The sequence below is a fragment of the Labrus bergylta genome, chromosome 1 (assembly GCF_963930695.1).
Source record: "Labrus bergylta chromosome 1, fLabBer1.1, whole genome shotgun sequence".
Taxonomy (NCBI): Eukaryota; Metazoa; Chordata; class Actinopteri; order Labriformes; family Labridae; genus Labrus; species Labrus bergylta.
Genome location: NC_089195.1, coordinates 3,481,532 through 3,501,817, shown reverse-complemented (window position 1 = coordinate 3,501,817; position 20,286 = coordinate 3,481,532). Strand labels below are relative to the sequence as shown.

General features: G+C 40.4%; 1 protein-coding gene across 4 annotated transcripts in view; it reads right to left on the bottom strand.

Moving 5' to 3' along the window:
- Positions 1 to 20,286, bottom strand: part of rptor (regulatory associated protein of MTOR, complex 1) — a 174,649-nt gene that overhangs the window by 37,993 nt on the left and 116,370 nt on the right. For all 4 annotated transcript variants that reach the window (XM_065962894.1, XM_065962856.1, XM_065962827.1 and 1 more), the window contains exons 16-22: positions 19,348 to 19,413; positions 16,633 to 16,824; positions 13,872 to 14,012; positions 12,743 to 12,863; positions 11,146 to 11,283; positions 8,608 to 8,763; positions 1,549 to 1,667 (exon numbers count right to left, since the gene is read on the bottom strand). In XM_065962894.1, coding sequence (XP_065818966.1) covers positions 1,549 to 1,667; positions 8,608 to 8,763; positions 11,146 to 11,283; positions 12,743 to 12,863; positions 13,872 to 14,012; positions 16,633 to 16,824; positions 19,348 to 19,413 — 933 coding nt within the window. The remainder of the gene's footprint in view (positions 1 to 1,548; positions 1,668 to 8,607; positions 8,764 to 11,145; positions 11,284 to 12,742; positions 12,864 to 13,871; positions 14,013 to 16,632; positions 16,825 to 19,347; positions 19,414 to 20,286) is intronic.

The following is a 20,286-nucleotide window of genomic DNA, read 5'->3' as shown; positions in this document are numbered from 1 at the left end:
AGAGAAATCCAGAAAGAGTGAATTTACTCCTTGGCAAGAGTGAAACTCTCTAAGGATCTTTCACTTCTTATACAGTGTTTGTTCGAATCAGTCATGTCTAAGTCAGTCTAAATATAAGACGGATTTATTGTCTGTTATTTTCCAAATCACTCAGGTCAGGTCAGGAATGCCGACTATTAAAATGACACAACCTTCTTATGTCACAATTTTTAAAACGTTGTTATTGTAGCTAAGACAACGTTTCTATTCAAAGAAGGGCATCATTATTTACTCAAACTGTTTCACAACAAAACGGTTACCCTGTTGCTTGTCGAAGTATGTTACCATATTCAACTGAATTAAAGGATTCTGCTTTTGAATGTTTAGTTTAGTCTTAAGGCACAGAAACCTCAACTTAGTCAGCTTGAATCTAAATCAACCAAGCTGTGATGGATTCAGACTGAAGATACCTTAACAGTGATGAGCAGGTGGAGCACTTGATTAAACAGTCTCATATCCATTTGACTGTGCAGTCTTGGGATTAAAGCACTGATAGAAATGGTTTTGTTCACCTAATTGTCTGTCAGATTGGAAATGTCTATAAATGCAACATCATATTTTTTTTGGGTTGGATTCAGTTCTATGCATTAGCAGGAAGTGATAATAAAGAATAGTGCTGCAGTGCCACACAGACAGTGCTGCACATTTGCTGGCACATAAAAAAATGTCTTTCGAGTTAAATTGTAAATCAAGCCCTGTTGTCTTTAACTGCAGTTAGAGGGGAGCGGCTGCTCTTCTGAAGAACTCTGCAATGTTTCATATGCAGTGTTTCATAGTGCACAGGGTGAACTCTGCAGTGTTTCATATGCAGTGTTTCATAGTGCACAGGGTGAACTCTGCAGTGTTTCATATGCAGTGTTTCATAGTGCACAGGGTGAACTCTGCAGTGTTTCATATGCAGTGTTTCATAGAGCACAGGGTGAACTCTGCAGTGTTTCATATGCAGTGTTTCATAGTGCACAGGGTGAACTCTGCAGTGTTTCATAGTGCACAAGGTGAGCTGGTGGTAGGAAACACCAGAAAAGTCTTCCTCCAGGTTAGGCTGGGTGGTGGGGACTACAGTGGTTATTATGGCTCCAGAAATTACGACAGCCTCTTCGCTCGGCTCGGCTCTGCCAAGCCTGGGGGACTCATTGCTCCTTAATTGCATTTGCACAAAAGTAATGGCGTTTTAGAGGAAAGAAAATGCCAGTAGGAGGGTGGGGGGTGTGTGTGCTTGAAACAGATCTTTTTTCACTGCATAATCACACGGTTTAAAAAAAGAACTGTGATATAGAGACAAGAAGTTAATTCTGACAGCCACCTTCATGTCGCACACAAAGATATATATGATATTTCTCCTCAGATGACTTCTAATGAGCACAATAGTTAAAAAAGAAAGTATTTTGAGCAAACACAAAAAGACTGAAACAAACTTCTACAACAGTCCCTTAATCATTGAGCATTTTATGTGTGAAGAGTTCAAGAGTGAAGGTCCAATCGCTTCATTGTCTTAAACTCATGAATTACCTTGTATGCTATGCTGTTGAGGACCTTCATAGCCAGATCCGATACTTCAGGAAAAGGGTCTGCGGCGAGATGTAGCAGCACTCTCCAGATCTGAGTATAAACACTGTTGAAGGACACACCTGGAAGAGACGCACACAAAGCAAACAGTTCAACATCTTGTAATGCTTAAGATGGCAATAACGATCATACATACATTTAATGAATACACCCAACATCACATACATCAGAGTGTCACTCTCATCACTCCCATCAGAGCTCATGAACACAGCAGAGCTTACAGCTGAGAGGTTGTGCACCTTGTCATGCTACTACACACTCAGGTCACTTTCTTCTGACGAGTTTAGGTAGCAGAGGGACAATGACCATCAATGTCAGGTAATGTATAATCATAATAATAATGTTAATAACTTTATTTATATAGCTCCTTTTAAAAACACAGGTTTACAAAGTGCTTTGACAAACAGCAAAAACAAGAAGAAACTAAACCAAACACAGAAGAACATAAACAACAGCAAGAACATAACAAATGCAAAATACTAAAAATAATTAAATACAATTTAACAGAAAAGAACCCAAAGTGCACGATACACAACCAGACATATATAACCTGACCATCACAAGAACCATCAGAAGAGCCCAGGCAACATGAGCTGAGACCAAGAGGAACAAAGATTTCAAAAGATGTAAGAAACTAAAAGAGCTCAAAGCAAGTCAAAAGAGAACAGCAATAAGAAGGTAAGAGCAGTAAAAGAAATAGAAACAAGTGGTTAAAGGATTAAAAAAAACCAAAAAAAAACCTATACTAATAAAAAGAAAAGGTATATCATTAATCAACACACATACACATCTTCATCCACCAATCTGTGGTGTTGTCTTTGCAAGGGACAACGCTACAGGTTTGTTTCTCAATTCATCTCCTCTGATTTCAGGAGAGCTGCTACCTGCCATCAGTTTGTTTTGCGACCTCAAACATTCAGTTATGATTCTCTTGGTGAAAGCAAACCTTCTTTATTTCGCTCTTGGTTATGCTCTTGACTTTAAAGTCTTTATATGTGATTTTTTGATCCAGCAGATGTCGCCCTTGAGCACCAGCATGAAACCAAAACAACTTGCGCTGCATTGTTGTGTTAGCATGCTAATGCTAGCGATCTTTATTCTGCTGGTATCTTCACACTGCATGTAAATTTACCTGAAATGAGCGTGATCTAGAAACACAGTTAAGCAGTGAGTACAGTATGTTATTCTTCTTTTCTCTAGTCCCTCAATTAAACAACTTTTATACACGAGGGGAGGAGCCAGCTGGCCGTCCCGGCGATGTAAACAAAGTGAAGATAGGACTCTGAAAACTCTGAAAACATCACAGACAGTGGGACTCGGGTGTTACACCCATTGTAGACAGTCATGACTCACAGAGTTATTTTCAGAGGATAACTTGCTTTAACACTTTGTCTCCACAATTTTCTGCTTTGTCCTCCTCTATATGTCCCGGCTCTGTCAGATACTAAATTTAGAAAGTCGTTTAGCTATCGTCCGAGAACGTTTTAGCAGAGCTGCAGCTAAGGCCAGTATCTCAGCTTCAATCAGATGTCTTTCACTCCTCCCTCAGGTTCAGCCAAGAGGAACCTAAGCAGTTGCCTCCAGCTGTCGTGTATTGAGATATAGTTCCCACTTTGCTGGTCCCTATACTTCTTTCTTCTCCTCATCAGATCTCACACCACCATGCAGAAGGTCTTGTAAACTTGACCTTTGAGAATGACCTCTCTTATTCCTTTCCTTTTTCATAATTCCATCTCTCTACTGCCCCCATGAGGCACACAGACAAAGACCTGGAGCGGCAAATCCCTAATGAATCTGTGGAGAGGTGGGAATGACTGAACCCTTGACCCTCTTCTATAAAGCTGAGATTTCTCTCCAGAGAGTGCCAAGATGGTTCAATGGTTCCTTGCTTCAAAGACAAGAAAGCAATGAGGGATGATTCCAAGAAAGGAGAGGAGGATAGAGAGCTACAACAAGGGAGGGGGAAGGAAGGATGAGACACAGAACAAGGAGGAATCTGGAAAAGGTGAGGCACAGAGAAGCCAGAGGGCGTAAAGATGGAGCAAAGAAAAAAGGGACTGGGACAAATGAGCTATTTGAGAAGCCTGTGTGCTGTAAAATATGGAAGAGATGAGTCAGAAAGGTAAATAGAGACGGAAAAGGGAAATGAGGAGGAAAAGGGGTAAAGAAATATAGAGGGCAAGAGTGAGAGAGGAGCAGCGAGTGAGGGAGGGAGTAGAGGAGGTGATTATGGAGTTGCCGGAGGGGCAGGATATGATTAGCAGTGGCTAGCCAGTGCGCTACCTGCTGCAGTAAACAGCCAGTTGATAAATGTGAAATATGGTTCCTCTCCTGTTTAACCGCAGAACTACATTTCAGTCACACAAATGACAGGCTGCACACCCTCTACAAAGTCCACATGAGAGAGGGCGACATGACTCACTGACTGCCGCAGCGACTCGTCCCGACGCAACACTTGACTTCTGCATATCAAAACGGATGTCCAGTAGTAGAGATGTTAATTATTGGCTAAATGAACCTCTGCTTCACAGTTTTTATGGCTTCATCCACATTTCTGGCAGACGACATAAAAAACTTTTAATACCAATGGAGCAGGTTTTTTGGGGAGCTGTAAATGTTTAAGTCATAAAAAATGCATCAGAACATTTGAAAGCAGAGAAGAAACTTCTCTGTGAGGGGTTTTTAAAATGTGTTTCACGGGGAGATGTACGCAGCGTAAGCAGCTCCAAATCATATCTGTGATGCTCGGTGAATGGTACAGCGCCTTAAAGGCACTGACACAGGTAGAAGTGAATGGAAGGCCTTGATGTGACAAAATATGTCAACGCAGTTTCAGCAAATGTTAGGCACACTTCTCCCCCCCACTGCATTTACATATTCCTTTTATCCAGAGGGTTTTAAAATGTTGCCTCTCATCTACCTCCTCTCTGACTCACAAACTCTCACATCACTGATGGCAGACATTCATGATTTTCACAAGATAAATCGACTGATTTTTGATGGAGTGAAAAAAAAAGAATTAATACATAAAATGTGAATCAATAAATCAGAACTGCAACCCTAGCCTGACTCCCACCAAGCTAAGTTATCATGTAGACTGGTCCCTGGCAGCTGCAGTGTTTAGCTTCTATGGTTCAACTTCACCGCTACCTTATAATAACTAAGGCCTTCAGTATTAGAAGCCTTCACTGTATCGCTGAACTTTTTATTCTTTGTAGAGGTAAAAAAAAAATGCTGTTGTAAAAAGAAAAAGAGGAACGAGTTCATGCATTTCCAGGCCAGATGACAAAACTAAGCCCAAAGGATTTTATAAGAACAACTTCAAACTAAGAAAAAGATACAAGCAAATGAGTGAGCAAAGAGAAGTGAAGTCTCAGCTGAGTTAGACAACCAAATATAAGTGACAACAAGATGTTTCATGCCTACATAATATTGAAATTGACAACGTGTACTGTAGTTTATATTTCTGCCTTTTCTTCATGCTCCTGAATTTTGCTCCCAACATCCGATGAACTAGACCGACCTGCTTGTTTATCCATGCAGTTGCTGCAAGCTGGGAGTTACAAACAAGCATGCTGTCTTTTAACCTGTTTCCACGGCGACCAAAAGCCAGCGTTAGGGGCCAACAATCAGCTTAAAAAAGGTTCAACTCAACATGGAGTGCTAAATTTGTGGGATAAAAGGGTAATGAGGGCAAGCGCTGTGTCAGGGTGCTATTACGTTGCATTTTTCATCAAATACTTATTTCACAGAGCTGCTTTTGCTTGGTAGCCATGCCCAGCTGGCTGAAATGAAGTGAATTCCTGTACTTTCACTGCTGTTTTAAACTTTTGGGGGTTAACGTAACCTCCAGTAGATCGCTCATGAAGCAGGCTGTAATGACTGCAACATGATTCCTTTTGGACAAATTTAACTGTACACAGCACGTCTGTCTGAAGTGCTTCTTTTTGTAATAGGTCAGTTATTAGTCGTTACAAATGTCTGACAGATATAGACTGGTGTTTTAGGAGCACATTGTTTTTTGTCATCTGAATTGTCCTTATATATTTCTTTTTAAAGCCAGTTTCTGGTAAAAAAAAAAAAAAAAAAGTCATATTATTCCTTAACAAAAAGGTCTATCTTTAAAGGGATGTCTTAGGTGATATTTCAGACACTGAGAATAAAAACTTTAGCCAATCAGTGGCAAACACAGGTTGTACTTTGATCAGGAACATTTGCTGCAGGATTTTGTTAAAGCCTCCAGTTTGTTTCGCAGCTGCCAGCAGAAGTAATCTACGGTGCACATATTGTTTTAAGAATCCGTCAACAAGGTTTTGAGTGAAACACAAAATTGGGCATTTATCTTTTTAAAAAAGTGTGCATGTGTACGAGTGCCACTAAATAAAGATACTAATTATTTTTGGTGTCTAGACAGCAGCTTGTGTTTGAGTTTAATCCAAGAGCAGAAGAAATTGGTCTGTTTTCTCAAAGGGCTGATGTGAAGCTGAGCTGAGCGTGAATGTCTCTCGTTCACCTAAAATAAGGTGGCATTCATTTAAAGAGCAAATCAAAGAAAACATGCTGAAAGGAAATTGCATTAAAGTACCTGAACCTACTTTCCTGCCAAGTTCAATTCACTGTTCTCCAGAGCTCAATTTACTTTTCCATTCGATTTTCCATTTTGACTCATTTTCCATTGAGCCTTGCAAAAAATCACACACTGGAACACGCCGGGGCAGCTGGGAGATTACAAAAGGGTGTGCAACTTAAAATGCAACAGTAAGGCACAAAGGCAGAGTGAGATAGTGAGATAGAGAGCGAAAGAGAGGGAGAATATTTCCGGGTTTTTTCTTTCCTCTTGTCCCAATGGGGTGGGAGTGAGTAAATGGTTTTCCTGCCTGCACACAAACCAGATGTCAGGACGCATGGTGGAGCCTGCCAATCACATGAGAAGAGGGGTAAGTGAGCAGGTTTGAGCTCAGCGTTTACCAGGAAAAGCACTTTAATGGTCTCAGGTGACTCATGCAGTCACCCCATCCTCTGCTGTCTTTTACACATCTGCAAAAGCTTTCTTTACACTTGTTCTAATCTTAGACTGGAAGCCTTCCCATCTGTCACTTCTTTTGTTTGCAGGGTTCTGCCCCGGTGAGGGAGGGCCTGAGCTTCGTCTTCCTAGTGTGCATTCTCCTGGTCATTGATTTTTTCACATTTATTCCTCTCATGCTTAGTCCTGGGAGATTTCTGCCATGGGATGGCAGATTCTCTGTGTTAAAACATGCAACAGTGTCACAGCCACTGACTCAGCAGAGTACATCCTCATCATTGATGCTGCTACCAGTCTTTGGATGCACATGTGGCATAATGCTCACCATGGAAAAACTGTATGCAAAGTTAATTTTTATAGCAGCCTTTCCAGAACTGAAGAATACCAAAACCCGATAAAATATTTAATAATATACAGCCCCGCCTTAAAAATATTTAATCACAGAACTCTGAACTGTCTATTTTCATAAACAAAATAATTTGATGTAAAAATGTAGGGTTAGTGCAATTACTGGTAAGTGGAAAAAAGTATTCCGGCCAAATACATGGATCACAATTTAGAGCAAGAAGGCAAGATTATAAAATGAAGTGTAAATTGAAACATTGAAACATGTTTTGTTTATTTGTTATCACTTATTTCCAACAGCAAACCTGCAAAACATTTAAGCCAATCAGTAGGTCACTGTCAACACTTTGGGATCCAGTAATCTGAATGTTGTAATAAAAAAAACGATTTTTTTTTTTTAAATTTAAATTAAAAAATAAAACAATACAGCCTCTGTTGGCTTGATTAACATTGCTGTCTTTGTTGATCTGCCATTTGGAGGCAAAACCAGAAACAATTCTGAAAGAGATTATGCACTGACGCTCACATCCTGTAAAAAATGTTACAATGGTTTCTGCATTGTTCTGCCCATGTAGGAGACAAGCAGCACATCCTGAGTCTATTCACTCTAATGGATAGTGATAGACAAAGTAATAATTGAATGAATTATTTACAAGCAATAAATATTTCCAACAATGTGCCATTAAATCAGCTTTTTTAACATCTCTCTCATTTCTCTGTTCAAGCTGAACCATCAGTGAGGCTGACGTTAGCTCAAAACAGACTGACAGACTTTTAAAGGGACCTGCACATACAAACCATGCCCACTAAGGAAACAGGAAGTGAAAACCATTAATTTTTTTAAAGGCTTTATTTTGGGGGCTTTTTATGCCTCCATTTAGAGACAGGACAGTGGACAGAGTCAGAAATCTGGTAAAGAGAGAGAGAGAGAGAGAGAGAGAGAGCGAGGGGAATGACATGTGGGAAAGGAGCCACAGGTCAGATTCTAACCCGGGTCAACCACCTGGACTAAAGCCTCCATACACGGGGTGTGCACACTAACCACTTGACCAGTGTAAACCATTTCTTATATTTGTGTGGCTTGAAATGCCTCAACTTTGTTCATGAGAATCTTAAATAAACTATTTAAAGTTGGAATGGATTTCAGAGTTGATAACTCTCTGATGGGAGAAGAAATGCAAAAAAAAAAATTAAACACCTACCCCATTGAGATGCTCTGATTTTTAAACTTTAGATTGGGTCTTTTAGAAAAGAAAAGAAAAAGTATCCTACGCTTCCCAGAATACAACTCAGTATCTCTTTGCAGAACCTCACTGCCTGGTTAATGCCCACCAACATCCTGCACCAAGTTTTGCATCATTGGCTTTGCATAAAAAATGTGTCATCTCCAAGCATTAGCTGAGATAACACAAAACCTGACAATGACATCATTACTGATGTTTTCTCTAAGCCCCAGCAGCACAAAAGACATAAAAGAACTGTCACAGGCGGATGGCAGTCACCACTACTTTTTCATGTACCTTTTTGTGCAGAACTGATGGAAAAGGATGAATGAACAACAATGAAGAGAGTGTTTTGAAATGAAACACACATGCAGGCCTGATAGAGCCGAAGGATGACGGACAAGCTGTTACCTATGAGGGAGTTGAGGGATGAATAGGAGGAAACCCGTCTCATTTTGTCAATGGTCTCGAAAGAGAGGATGTACTCGTCGTTATCTGGACTCCCCAGGGTGCTGCTGGCGCTGCTGCTGGTGCTCAGGTTACCAGGAGAGAAGGCTGGTGGTCCACCTTGATGAAGACAGACATGTACACACGAAGGCACTAAATTCAATCATCCACAAAAAATTCACAACACTCTTAAATCTTAAACAAGAAGGAGCTTTTCTTTGTAGAGACAAGCAGGTTTGCTGCTTTAAATGTGTTTTGTAAAAGATAAAATTATTAACGTTGTTGTAAAAGGACAAAATAATCAAATCAACTTCCTCAGCTGTAATATGAGTAACTGTGACAGAGGCCCAGAAGTCCACACAATACTGGAACTTTCTTGTGACTTAATTCCAGATGCCAGGCTCAGTCATCCTTTGCAGTAACTCTCCTGATCACCAAACATTACTCTGCCTCATACAAACCAAAGAGCCATGCATCTTGTGAACCGACTGCAGGCTGAAATGTGGAAATGGAGATTGGTAGAGAATGAAAATAGCTCTGTGCCTATTGATGATAAACACCGCTCCATATTGGAATAAGAACTGAGAATATGAATTAGAAGTGGGTGTCAGCAGTGGGTTACAGGCTTCACCAAGTGCCATTGATTTAGGTCCACTCAGGGCTTATGTGTTACTCCGTCTGGCAGAGATAGACAGAGGGCAGGCAGTTAGCTTTAGCTGTTTGAACCACAGCAAACAGGAGGCAAAAAGCTCAGAAGTGACAGCAGGTCATGAGTTCACATAGCTGCGGATGTTTGGGTGACATGACCGGGGGGCATTAAAGCTGAAATGGCCTTTTAAGGATATCCATCATTATCATGCTTCTATTTTTAGAAGCACTATTCTTTAAAGTCACAGTGAAACCTCACGTCTTTTCAAACCTTGAACTTTTAAAAGTGCAGATAGTCATCTCAAGAAAATCATGGACATTATCCACATGGAATGAGTAGGCCATCTCAAATTTAGAAGTAGTTACATCATCAAACATGCAAACACACCAAATGATGCATCCCGTTTGGTTGTAGGTTTTTAAAGCTCTTCCCCACAGCTACATCGATATAAAAGCAGTGTAACTGATAAATTCAATGCCTTTACCTGATGCCTATTCAAGGCCCTTAACAACCTTTCTATCGACTCCCTGAACTGTCCAAAAAGAACAACCCTCAGATGACTTGGCACTCAGACAAATATTCAAACCCACTGCTAAATTCTTCTACAATGATTATTCACAGAAAATGAAGTAAATGTAGGAAAAGTAAAAAGAGGGGAAGTACACTGTACACTCTAAGCAGATCAGCACCACGGACAGCTCCCAGCCACCAATGGTTTTCAGGCAGACAAAGTGAGGACTACACATCCATCAGACTTCTGTGAATTCAGCTGAACTGAACTTGGAGTTTGTTTTCTGCCCTCCAAGTCTCACAGACGCATTGTGTTAACATTTTTGGGCCAGAGCTTGTGGGACATAATGATGTCACACTGAAGTGGACAATTGAGGTTACTATGGTCACATCTCCTTTTTTTTTTAACCCGTCATAACAATCATGTCATTATTATGAGTTAAAGCCAAAAAACATTTAATAAGAGATCACTGTCATCCTTGAACACCAAACTCTAATCAGGACATCCTTGAGTGATACATCACAATATGTTCAAATGTTAAGATTTTCTCTCCAAGCATTTTTGAGAAACTACGGCATAAAAGACAAATACGCCAACAACAACAAACCTTAGGTTTAAAGCCATATGGCTGGTGAGAGAAATCTCTTCGGGGCAATTAGTCAATTTAAAAAAAAGGGGGTTTTCAAAGTCTCAAGAACAAATTGAAAAAAAAGAACCTTAATTTAATTCAAGATGACAAGTTTATCTACTTAAAGTCCTTTCGATGGGCACTAGTGCTCCAAAAATGGAGAGCCCTTCACAGCTGGAAGTGTTTTTTTTTTTTAATATTGAATAAAACTGCATACTGAAGGGATAGTGCTGAAGGGCCCAAAAGTTCACCAGTGAAGAGAGAGAATCCTTTTGAAAGGCTAAAACTTCACAATTATTGTTACACCACCCAAATGAACAGCATCAATTACCACTATGACAAGCATTTTCCAGTCACTTGTGTGTGTGAGAGCTGGATTAGAATAAACATCAGAACACTTCATTGTTGTCCGTTCTTAACAAACTGGTCACAGTTTCACTCCTTGTCGTGAAGCGTCATATAAATGCTGACTGAGGGAAATGTGAGCTGTTACAGATGAAGAGGAGGAAAATTCTATAAGATGTGCTTACATGCTTTCTTGGATACATTTTTTTTTCATTCAGTTGACGTAAATCTTTGTCTTCATTGAATCCTAATCCAAATGTTTATCTAAACGTCTGACCTCATCTTGTTTACTCATCTTCTCTTTACCTCATCTGTCTTTGTTTTATTGCTCCGTCTATTTCACTCCCTCTCTCTCTCTCTCTCTCTTACCCTCTTCATTGAGGTTGAGGTTCTGCAGGCTCTTGTTCAGGCGGGCAGTGGTGGCAGCTCGGATGTTGGTGTAGGAGTTGACCGATCGCAGGCGTGGGATGGCCGGGCTGTCCCTCACTGGCGTCAGGTTGCCGGGCTCTGGACATAAAAACACACGAGGACATACATCAGGTCAGAGGCTGGATAATCAACCGTCCCATGATAATTAATGATCTTCTAATGATTGGAGGTTTTAAGACAAAAGAAGATTTGAGACCAGACAAGTTGAAACTTCAAACTCAGTGCAATGTGCCCGCCTGCAATGTTTTGAAAAGCTACAGCTTTACACTCACACAGCTGGAACAGACAGTGGATCATCTGAATAGCAAAGACCTTCTGCCCTAGTGTTCTTACTGCTGGATATTCTTGCTTTTTACTGCAGCTTTTTAAATATTAATGAGCAAAGCAATAAAGAATGTTTCTGCAACAGTTGCATATCTGGTGTTAATGCAGAGAAGCAATAACTCAAAAAACACTGCAAGAGATCTCTCTTATAACAGCAGGTGAGCCACAGCCAACACCTGACAAAAACAAACACAGTATGACATTATTGTGTTGGGCATGTTTCATCACACACGGATGAAGAGATTGGGTTTGTTTGTTTGTTTGTTGACATGCATTTTAAGGCTTTGTCATACAAACATGGCTGTTGACTAAACAAAGTGATCCTCTCGTCATAACAGAGCCCCTCTAACATGACTTGGAGGCCCGGCTATCAGCAGGCATGACTGGAGCTGACTAAGTAGAAACCGCAGCACGTTATCCCCTACCAAGGCCAAAACCCACTTTGTGTCTGTGAAAGAAATAAGATCCCAATCTGAAATAAAACATGCATAGATTTATTCTTCTGTGAAACACAAATATAGATAAAGAGCACAAAACAAATAAAGAGAAATACTGTGTTTTATTGTTCTTGTGTACCTGCCCCGGGGACTGCAGATGGAAATGAGCTTGTAGCGAAATCCAGTTCATAATATCCTTGAGATTCATCTATGTGTCTTTCTCCATACTCGCTTATAAAAGTAATTTTATTTAAAAAAAATACTAATATAGCTGTAAGTGCTTTCTCATCGATTACAGAGAGAAGAGCCTGTATGAATTCCCTGATGAGGTGAAACATCAGTCTATGGAGGAATTGAAAACCCAGTAGGAACACGGTTGTTAATGTTACATGAATCCTCAACCTGAAGTGGAATAACTGAAGTAAATACATTTAAAAAAATATGTCAAAGATAAACTTAAATGAAGAACATTCTTGACAGACATCAATATTTTAAACAGCTTGTTTGACTAATTCAGGACTGGGATTCTCCTTCATTCATCTCCAGTCAGACAAACATCTGTCTCTTTAAGATGAACTCACTAAAGCTGAATGCCAAATATACAAACACATGGGAATGCTTGTATTGTGAAACAAAATTTTAGCTCTGCATGTGTGTGTGTGTGTGTGTGTGTGTGTGTGTGTGTGTGTGTGTGTGTGTGTGTGTGTGTGTGTGTGTGTGTGTGTGTGTGTGTGTGTGTGTGTGTGTGTGTGTGTGTGTGTGTGTGTCTACAGTACCTGCAGTGTTGGCTGGTGACGGCACTGAGTAGTTCTTTTCTTCCTCTATAAACTGAAGGGCAACTGTACAGAAGTTGCTCTCATACTGGACAACCAAGTGACTCAGTGCAACAACCAGCTCCTGTGAAACACACACAAAGGTTCAAGTAAGAGTTCTCCAGGTAGAACAGTGAGAATCAGTAAAAAGGTGCTTTCCAACATTGTGAAGATAAAGCTAAAAACACATGTTGTAATATTCACACTCCTTAAGCTATTTCTTTAATGAAATCCTGAAGTAATGATGATGGACATTTGGATATACTGTATGCTTGTGCGACTTTTTGCCAAGAGAGAGATGAGGAGATGGATTGATACCCGGTGACGTGTGTGTGTGTTGAGTATTAAGCAGGGAGGTGATGAGCTTAGAATAAGGACTAGAATCAAGCCCAACTGTTACAGAAAATGGCAAGGTGCAGTGACTTCTTGCTTTGGGGTACATGCTAAGCTTAATGAATGTGGCCTGCATGCATTAGTTGTTTGAGGTGAGCTTCAGGTATAGCTCACTCAATGTTTTCTCTGTGGCCTTGTGTTTATTGTATATAGTGTTACATGTTGTCTTGTTGTGTGCACGTTACATTTACTTTAGTTTTTTTTTTTGGTACATTGTTATGTCTGCTCAATGCTGCTCCATGTCTGTCCTGCATGATATACATTTTTTATATTAACCAAATGCTGCTTTATGTGTATCCAGCATGGTTTATGTATTTTCTCCTGTGGCTGCTCACCTGTCTGCTTAATCACTGTCATGATATTTCTATTTTTGTAGCTTTGAATTTGTTTTTTTTTAGGGAGCCTTTTATAAAATCTGGCCAGGGCCAACAGATGAAAATTAGCTAATAAACTCTTGGCCTGCAGCTCTGCAACCTCTCCTTACAACCGCCATCATTTTAACGATGTTTAATAAAGATACAAAATCTTCCACTTCCCAGTAAGTGAGTCATTCCACTCGTTAAATGATCTTGGTTGGACCAGAATGTCACAAGCTCAACCTCAAACCATGGCTGTGTCTATTCAATCTAGCACTTTATTTAGTGGCCTTACTAACATATGTATATGATAAGCCTGCACGGGTGTGTGTTGTTGTGTTGACCTTGCGGACTACAGGACTGCCGTCGTTGATGAGCTGGGCCAGCATCATGGCCACGTTATGGTCGATGGTGGTGGAGTGGTCCGTCCTCTCAGCGGAGTTCCCCACAAACGTCCCCAGAGCAAAAACAGCTGCACACCTCACCTGCAGCCACAAAAAACACAACACTTCTTAAAAAAGACAACGTTAACAGCTTTTTGTCCATTATAGACGAGCACATGTCTGTCATTTAGAGTTTGACCTTCTGCTCTGAAACTCAGATATTTGCTTGTCAGACACAAAAATGCTGACATGTTTTGAGAGACCAGTGGATGAAAGTTGTGGCATTAATTAAACCAGTTTAATGTTAAACTGGTTAAATGTGTCTCAACGGAATGCACTGGAGATGATCTGTGACGACACTCTCTCTGCATGCTCTGTTCCATGTTTATCTAAAGTCGCCGTAGCACAAAGCACATTTTCCATGAGGGATTAGTTCAGAAACCGAACCAAAACACAGAACAAGACTGAACATTTGTAAATAGCTTGTGGTGGAGAGGGAGACTTCACATTTAGCAGAGAACAGGATAAATGATCACAGCTACTGTTTAATCTTGTGATGCAGCTTAAGTGATGCTGCAGCAAACAGATGCTGCTCTGATGGGGTTTGCTTCTCTCTAATTGACATGATCAGTTGAAACATTTCAGGAACATATTGTGATTGCACTGTGACTTGAAAGCAAACTGAAACACAAGACTGTAACACTGGAATGTATTTTTAATCTGCCGTCTTCATTATTCATGAAACTTTCTGTACGTACTGAAAGTATTTACTGCAGTCTCATAGAATAGACCTTTATTTACCCTCTACTCAGATGTGTTGATTTCAATCTTTGGCATTTTTTGAGGCAATTGTTCATGCTTTTTTTTGGTACTGTATAGATATTCACAAACACAGCCAAAATCCATATCCAATGGATTCTTTTGGGCATCTGTTCTTATACCTGACACAATCAAAGATGGCTACACCAATCAATAAACACTGTAACAAAAGAAGATGTCGCCCTTAAGCACCAGCATGAAACCAAAACAACTCGCGCTGCATTGTTGTGTTAGCATGCTAATGCTAGCGATCTTTATTATGCTGGTATCTTCACACTGCATGTAAATTTACCTGAAATGAGCGTGATCTAGAAACACAGTTAAGCAGTGAGTACAGTATGTTATTCTTCTTTTCTCTAGTCCCTCAATTAAACAACTTTTATACGTGAGATGAGGAGTCAGCCGGCCGTCCCGGCGATGTAAACAAAGTGAAGATAGGACTCTGAAAACTCTGAAAACATCACAGACAGTGGGACTCGGGTGTTACACCCATTGTAGACAGTCATGACTCACAGAGTTATTTTCAGAGGATAGACTTGATTTATATTATATTTAAGTGTGAAAAATCACATAAAAAGCCTTTAAGTGAAATAAATGCACAAACATGAAGTAAAAAAGCGTAACTGTGATCTTGTGTCTGTATATGTATTGTGTGTATATGTATATGTGTGTGGGCACTGCCAGATGTGTCTGTAGACCTCCGTTTCAACCCCACAGCCAGAGCAGCTGAGCGTCCAGGAGAAGGGGGAGTTAATCATGAAAGCAGATGTTCCTGTTGTGTTTGTGTGTGAATGGATGCATATATTTGAGAGTGAGGGCATCGAGTGTCTGGGTGAACTTCAGGGTAACACTCTGTCTCACAGTCCCTCTGGTCCAAACAAGACAGAGTCAAATACAGACGATCGTGTTGAAACATAGCTAGTGAGAAATTGTTTCAATGCCTCTGTCTGTTTCCTCCAAGTGTGTTTGAGCATGTGTGTGTTTGTGAGCATTTTCTTTCACTAAACTGTCTCTTTTAGATCTTTTAGGAACATGCAGAAACACAAGAGGATAAACGTTTTTCTTCCATGGTTGAAGTGTTGATATTGATCAAGTGATAGAAAATAGTGAACTTTGAGACATAAGATGTCTGAGAGCCAACAGAATCATCTTAACAAAAAGAGCAAACTAAACACTTGGAGGAATGTGCAGCTTTAACAAAATGTTGCTGAAAACCTTAATCAAGGATTTTAATTAAAGACATTATAACGAGTGGATGAGTTAAGCTTTGAAAACATCAGATGTGTGTGTACTTAGAGCAGGAACATCTGTCTACATCCATCTCCAAATAAATACAAGTGATTCTTACAGTATTTATTGTAAAGCAGTCGATTCATCCTGTATAAAAAAAGTGTCATCTCTAGTTCTTTATATCTCTCCCTAAAATGGGACATTTTTTTTCATTGCTTCAGTGTGATGAGATGTAAGCGCACTTACAAAACATAGTTTTAATTATTTTATACAGGATAAAGCTTGTTCCTGGAACCAGTTCAGAAAACTACAATGCAAACATTTATCAAGTGATGTTTGTGTCTGCTCGTTTTTAAGATTTTCTGTTTCTGCAAATAAGAGAAGCAATGGATTTTTCACAGGAGAGATCGTTGTGACAAAAACACAGCTAGAGCTGGAAAACATGTTTTAAGTCTTACACAAAAAAAACTGTGTGTGTAATTGTGTGATGAAAAAGTGCTCGAGACAGTGACTGATCTTAACCAACTAGTGATGAATAAATCCTTAAATAAATGAAATCAGGGCTTCTTGGACTCACATTTGTGTATTGCAGGATTGAAAAAGTAACCAGAAACATAAGTATGTTTCTGGTTACTTTTTCAAACATAGTAGTACTCTAATATTAACCTCTCACCTCAGGAATGGGATCTGACAGCAGGGTGTAGAGCTTTTCGTGGGCACTGTCCCGAACTCCACACCAGCGCGCCGGGTCAAAGTTCTGCCAGATTCGGCCGAGGCAAATGGCCACCCACTGGCGGAGCAGGGGGTGAGGGTCCGACAGCTGCTCCAGGCAGTTGGCTATTAGATTGCCCTGCAGACAGGCCTCCTGGACGGTGAGAGGAGGGGTAGAGAGAGGCAGATGTTCAGATGTGCACTTTGCACTTTCAGATTTTAACAGGGGGATTATCTACAAAAGTGTACGTTCAAGAAATGTATCAAGACTTTGAGAAGGTCTAAAGTAGTGAAGAGGAGAGGCGATTTATGTAAGATATAATCTTCACTAAGTCCAGCTCCTTCAACCAATCAAAAGTGCACGCTGAACTTACATCTGATAAACCATTGTTTGTCTTTTTCATTCATTGAAGAAATGTACAGTATACATCAGTGTTAACCATCCTGTGCAGCAGAGAGGCTCCAGGCTGAGTGCAGACTTGTAGCTTATTAGTCAGTTCATCAGCACTAACCTGTAACCTCACACTGTGCAACGGACTACAAGATGATGAACCCTTCAGCCCTCTAACAGTCTTTCTTTGTGAGCTAACGGTAATTGTTCCATCAAGGTTTGAGCCAGTCTGAAATACGATGGAAAGACTGGTGGCAAAATAAATACAGTTAAAAAAAAAAAAATTTTCATTGATTGATTGAACACTCTCTTCTTCTTAACACGTTTTCTTCTTTTCATGAAGTAACACAAGAGAAATAAAGCTGAATTACAGCTAAGGACATTAACTAAATAAAAGATTGTCTTGAGCATTACAACAAGTACAGGCGAGAGTAAAAATCACCTGTTCACTGGCTCACACGCTGCATTGGGTCACAATGAACTTGATTTGAACATCAGTTTAGCGACAACGTACCACTGTGCTGCTCTGATTTCCTTTTTTATTAAAACGGATATTTTGTCCATTGCTATCACTTTTACCTCACCACTCTTCTGTTCAGTGTTAATCAACTGTGAATAAACGGAAGAACATTCTGCAAAAACTGTGATTCACAATTTAAGGTTAGCAGCTCTCTGAGACACTGAAAGACTTTTTTCAGTCTTTAGGCTTTTCTCGCTGATCTCTCTGTTCTCCTTCTACATATCTGATCGACATCCGTTTGAATGAATAGCCCTAAGAGAAGGTCTAGTGATCAGATGTAATAAAATCCCCTTTAACCCTATTGGAACATCTTGTAACCATGGTTTCATGTCACATAAAAAGTCTACATCAATGTGCGTTAAGGAGAATCATTAAGATTACTCTTTATATTAAATTTGGTGGCAGCTTGTTCTTTTTTTTTCATCTGATGTTTATAATTGAAAGTCCCCGTCAATATAAAACACTTTCATAAAACGTTCACAAAGTATAGCGGTACGTTTGTGTTCACACTGATGAAATGAACCAGAATTTTGGGGTCAAGCGTACTCGACTGGGCCAGGGTCCCCAGTGTGAAACCACCCTGTGTTTCAACAAGACATATGCTATAAAATCTGAAGATGAGACATGTGTTCTTCTTTGCTCTACAGTTGGGGTAGAAAAGGCGATTCATAATTTAGGGTAAATCTGTCACTCCAACAACACAACAGTCGTGTCAATGCGTGTCAATGCTCAGTACTCAGATTTCCATGTGAACAAAAATCCCTTCAACACAACGACTAATTCCCACATAAACCACTTCAAATATACCTTTACGTGTGCTGAAAATCCTTTAGTCTGCTACAGATTGAGACGTTTTAACAACACATCTTTTATCAACAGTGTCATATTGTTCGCCCATCTCTCCTCAACCCCTCCTCCTTCTACTTTCATAAAACCCCTCAGACTGCTGGTGCGTCGTTCCCTCAGCTCTGATTGAGTCCCCCAGCTGAAGCCTGAGAGCAGGAATATTAAGACGCCCGTGCTCGGTGACACGCTCGCAACAGCGATATAGCAGTAATGAGTGCTGTTGTTGAAGGTAAGGAGGATAAATAATGGAGATGTGGAGCGCGCACAGAGACTCTCTGTAATGTTGGTGGATAATCTATTATTTACAGACTGGGAGAGAGGTAGGAGCATTAAGGAACCTCGGTATGGAAGAAGAATGGCTCCTTCGGAGCTTGAGAGCACATACGGCTTTTCTGATTTGTCACGTTTATATAATGTTTAGTGGGAAGTACAGTAAGGAAGGGAAGAGGAAAATAATGAATCAAAAAGAGAGTTACAAGCAGACAGAAATATAACTGTGGAGAGCCCGAGAGAGACGCCAGGGGGAGTGATGGTGGAATATTTCTTTGTGTTTTGGTCGGTGAGATGACAAGCTACATCATCGCACCCTCGGACGTTTGATCAGCGTCAGACACAAAAGGCTTTTGGGCTTGAACACCGGGGGCCAAAGTGACACTTGTTGTGATAAAGTGTCAGCATGGAGGTGGCTGGGATGGAGACAGAGATTATAAAGGTGACTGTTGGTGACAAAACTGTCACATAACCAATATCTCCCGGAAATACACCGTGGGCGAGAGAGTCGTCTCTCACAGTGACGGCTGGCTGGCCCCAAAGCAACTCGCTGAGGTTCTTCTGATGAAGAAGGTGAAGGAGTTACAGAGAACATTCTTCCTTTGGGCTAGTAGCAAGCAAACAGACGGACAGCAGTACAGACTACATACCTGTCCTGTGGTGTAGCTGTTGACAATAACAGCTAATATGAAGACAGCCATGGTCCGATGCTCAGCCTGTAACAACATAAAAGAAACTCTGAAATATCATGTTAAAGCCCCTCTCCAGTTTAAATGGGACATGTTAATGGTATTACATCTGATTATTGAACACACAGGCCTTTTCTGTTGCACAAAGAACATCAACCCAGTCGGTCAGTCCGGCTGGACTTGTACTTAAGGTCAACACAGTAACTTTCATACTAGCCCTTGAAATCTTTCATTTAAAGAGATACTTCAAACCATTTGCATTAATCTTTGTATCATTAGAAACCTGGTAGTATTTTTGAATGGTCGTGCATCCCGCCCTCATTTTCCCCTGAGATGAGAAATCTTTGTATTTCTGAGTCTGAAAAGGAGCTTCCAGTGACGCAAAAATCATAATTTTGCGTCACTGGAAGCTGTTGCGGTTAGCGAGGTGAAACTACAATGCTAGTTCCTCATATTTTCGACCACTGAAGCTACAGACCAATCACAGATCAGTGGGTGGGAACTCACTGCCATGATCGAAACTTAACGTCCGCCATATTGCTTGGAAGCTATGCTAACAGGCTCTATGGAGAAAGCTGATAATGGTGAAAAAATATAAATATAGCGGCAAGACAACTGCTGCTGACAGGCCGGTCTTGTGTTTTGGCTCAAGTATTTCTGTTTCTGATTCTGAACTAGAGGACCTTAGTGGGAGTGGCCTGCGATGCTGTGCATTCTGGGATTTGTTGTCTTTCATCCACATGAGCCAAAAAGACACTTTCTGCCTTTTCTCGTCCAAGAAGGCACCAACTTCAAAATGTATTTCACATTTCTACTACATATATGACCCAATGTCAATACAGATTCATGTTTCAACGAGTGAAGTATCCCTTTAAGTGTTTAAGAAAACAGTGCGGAAAA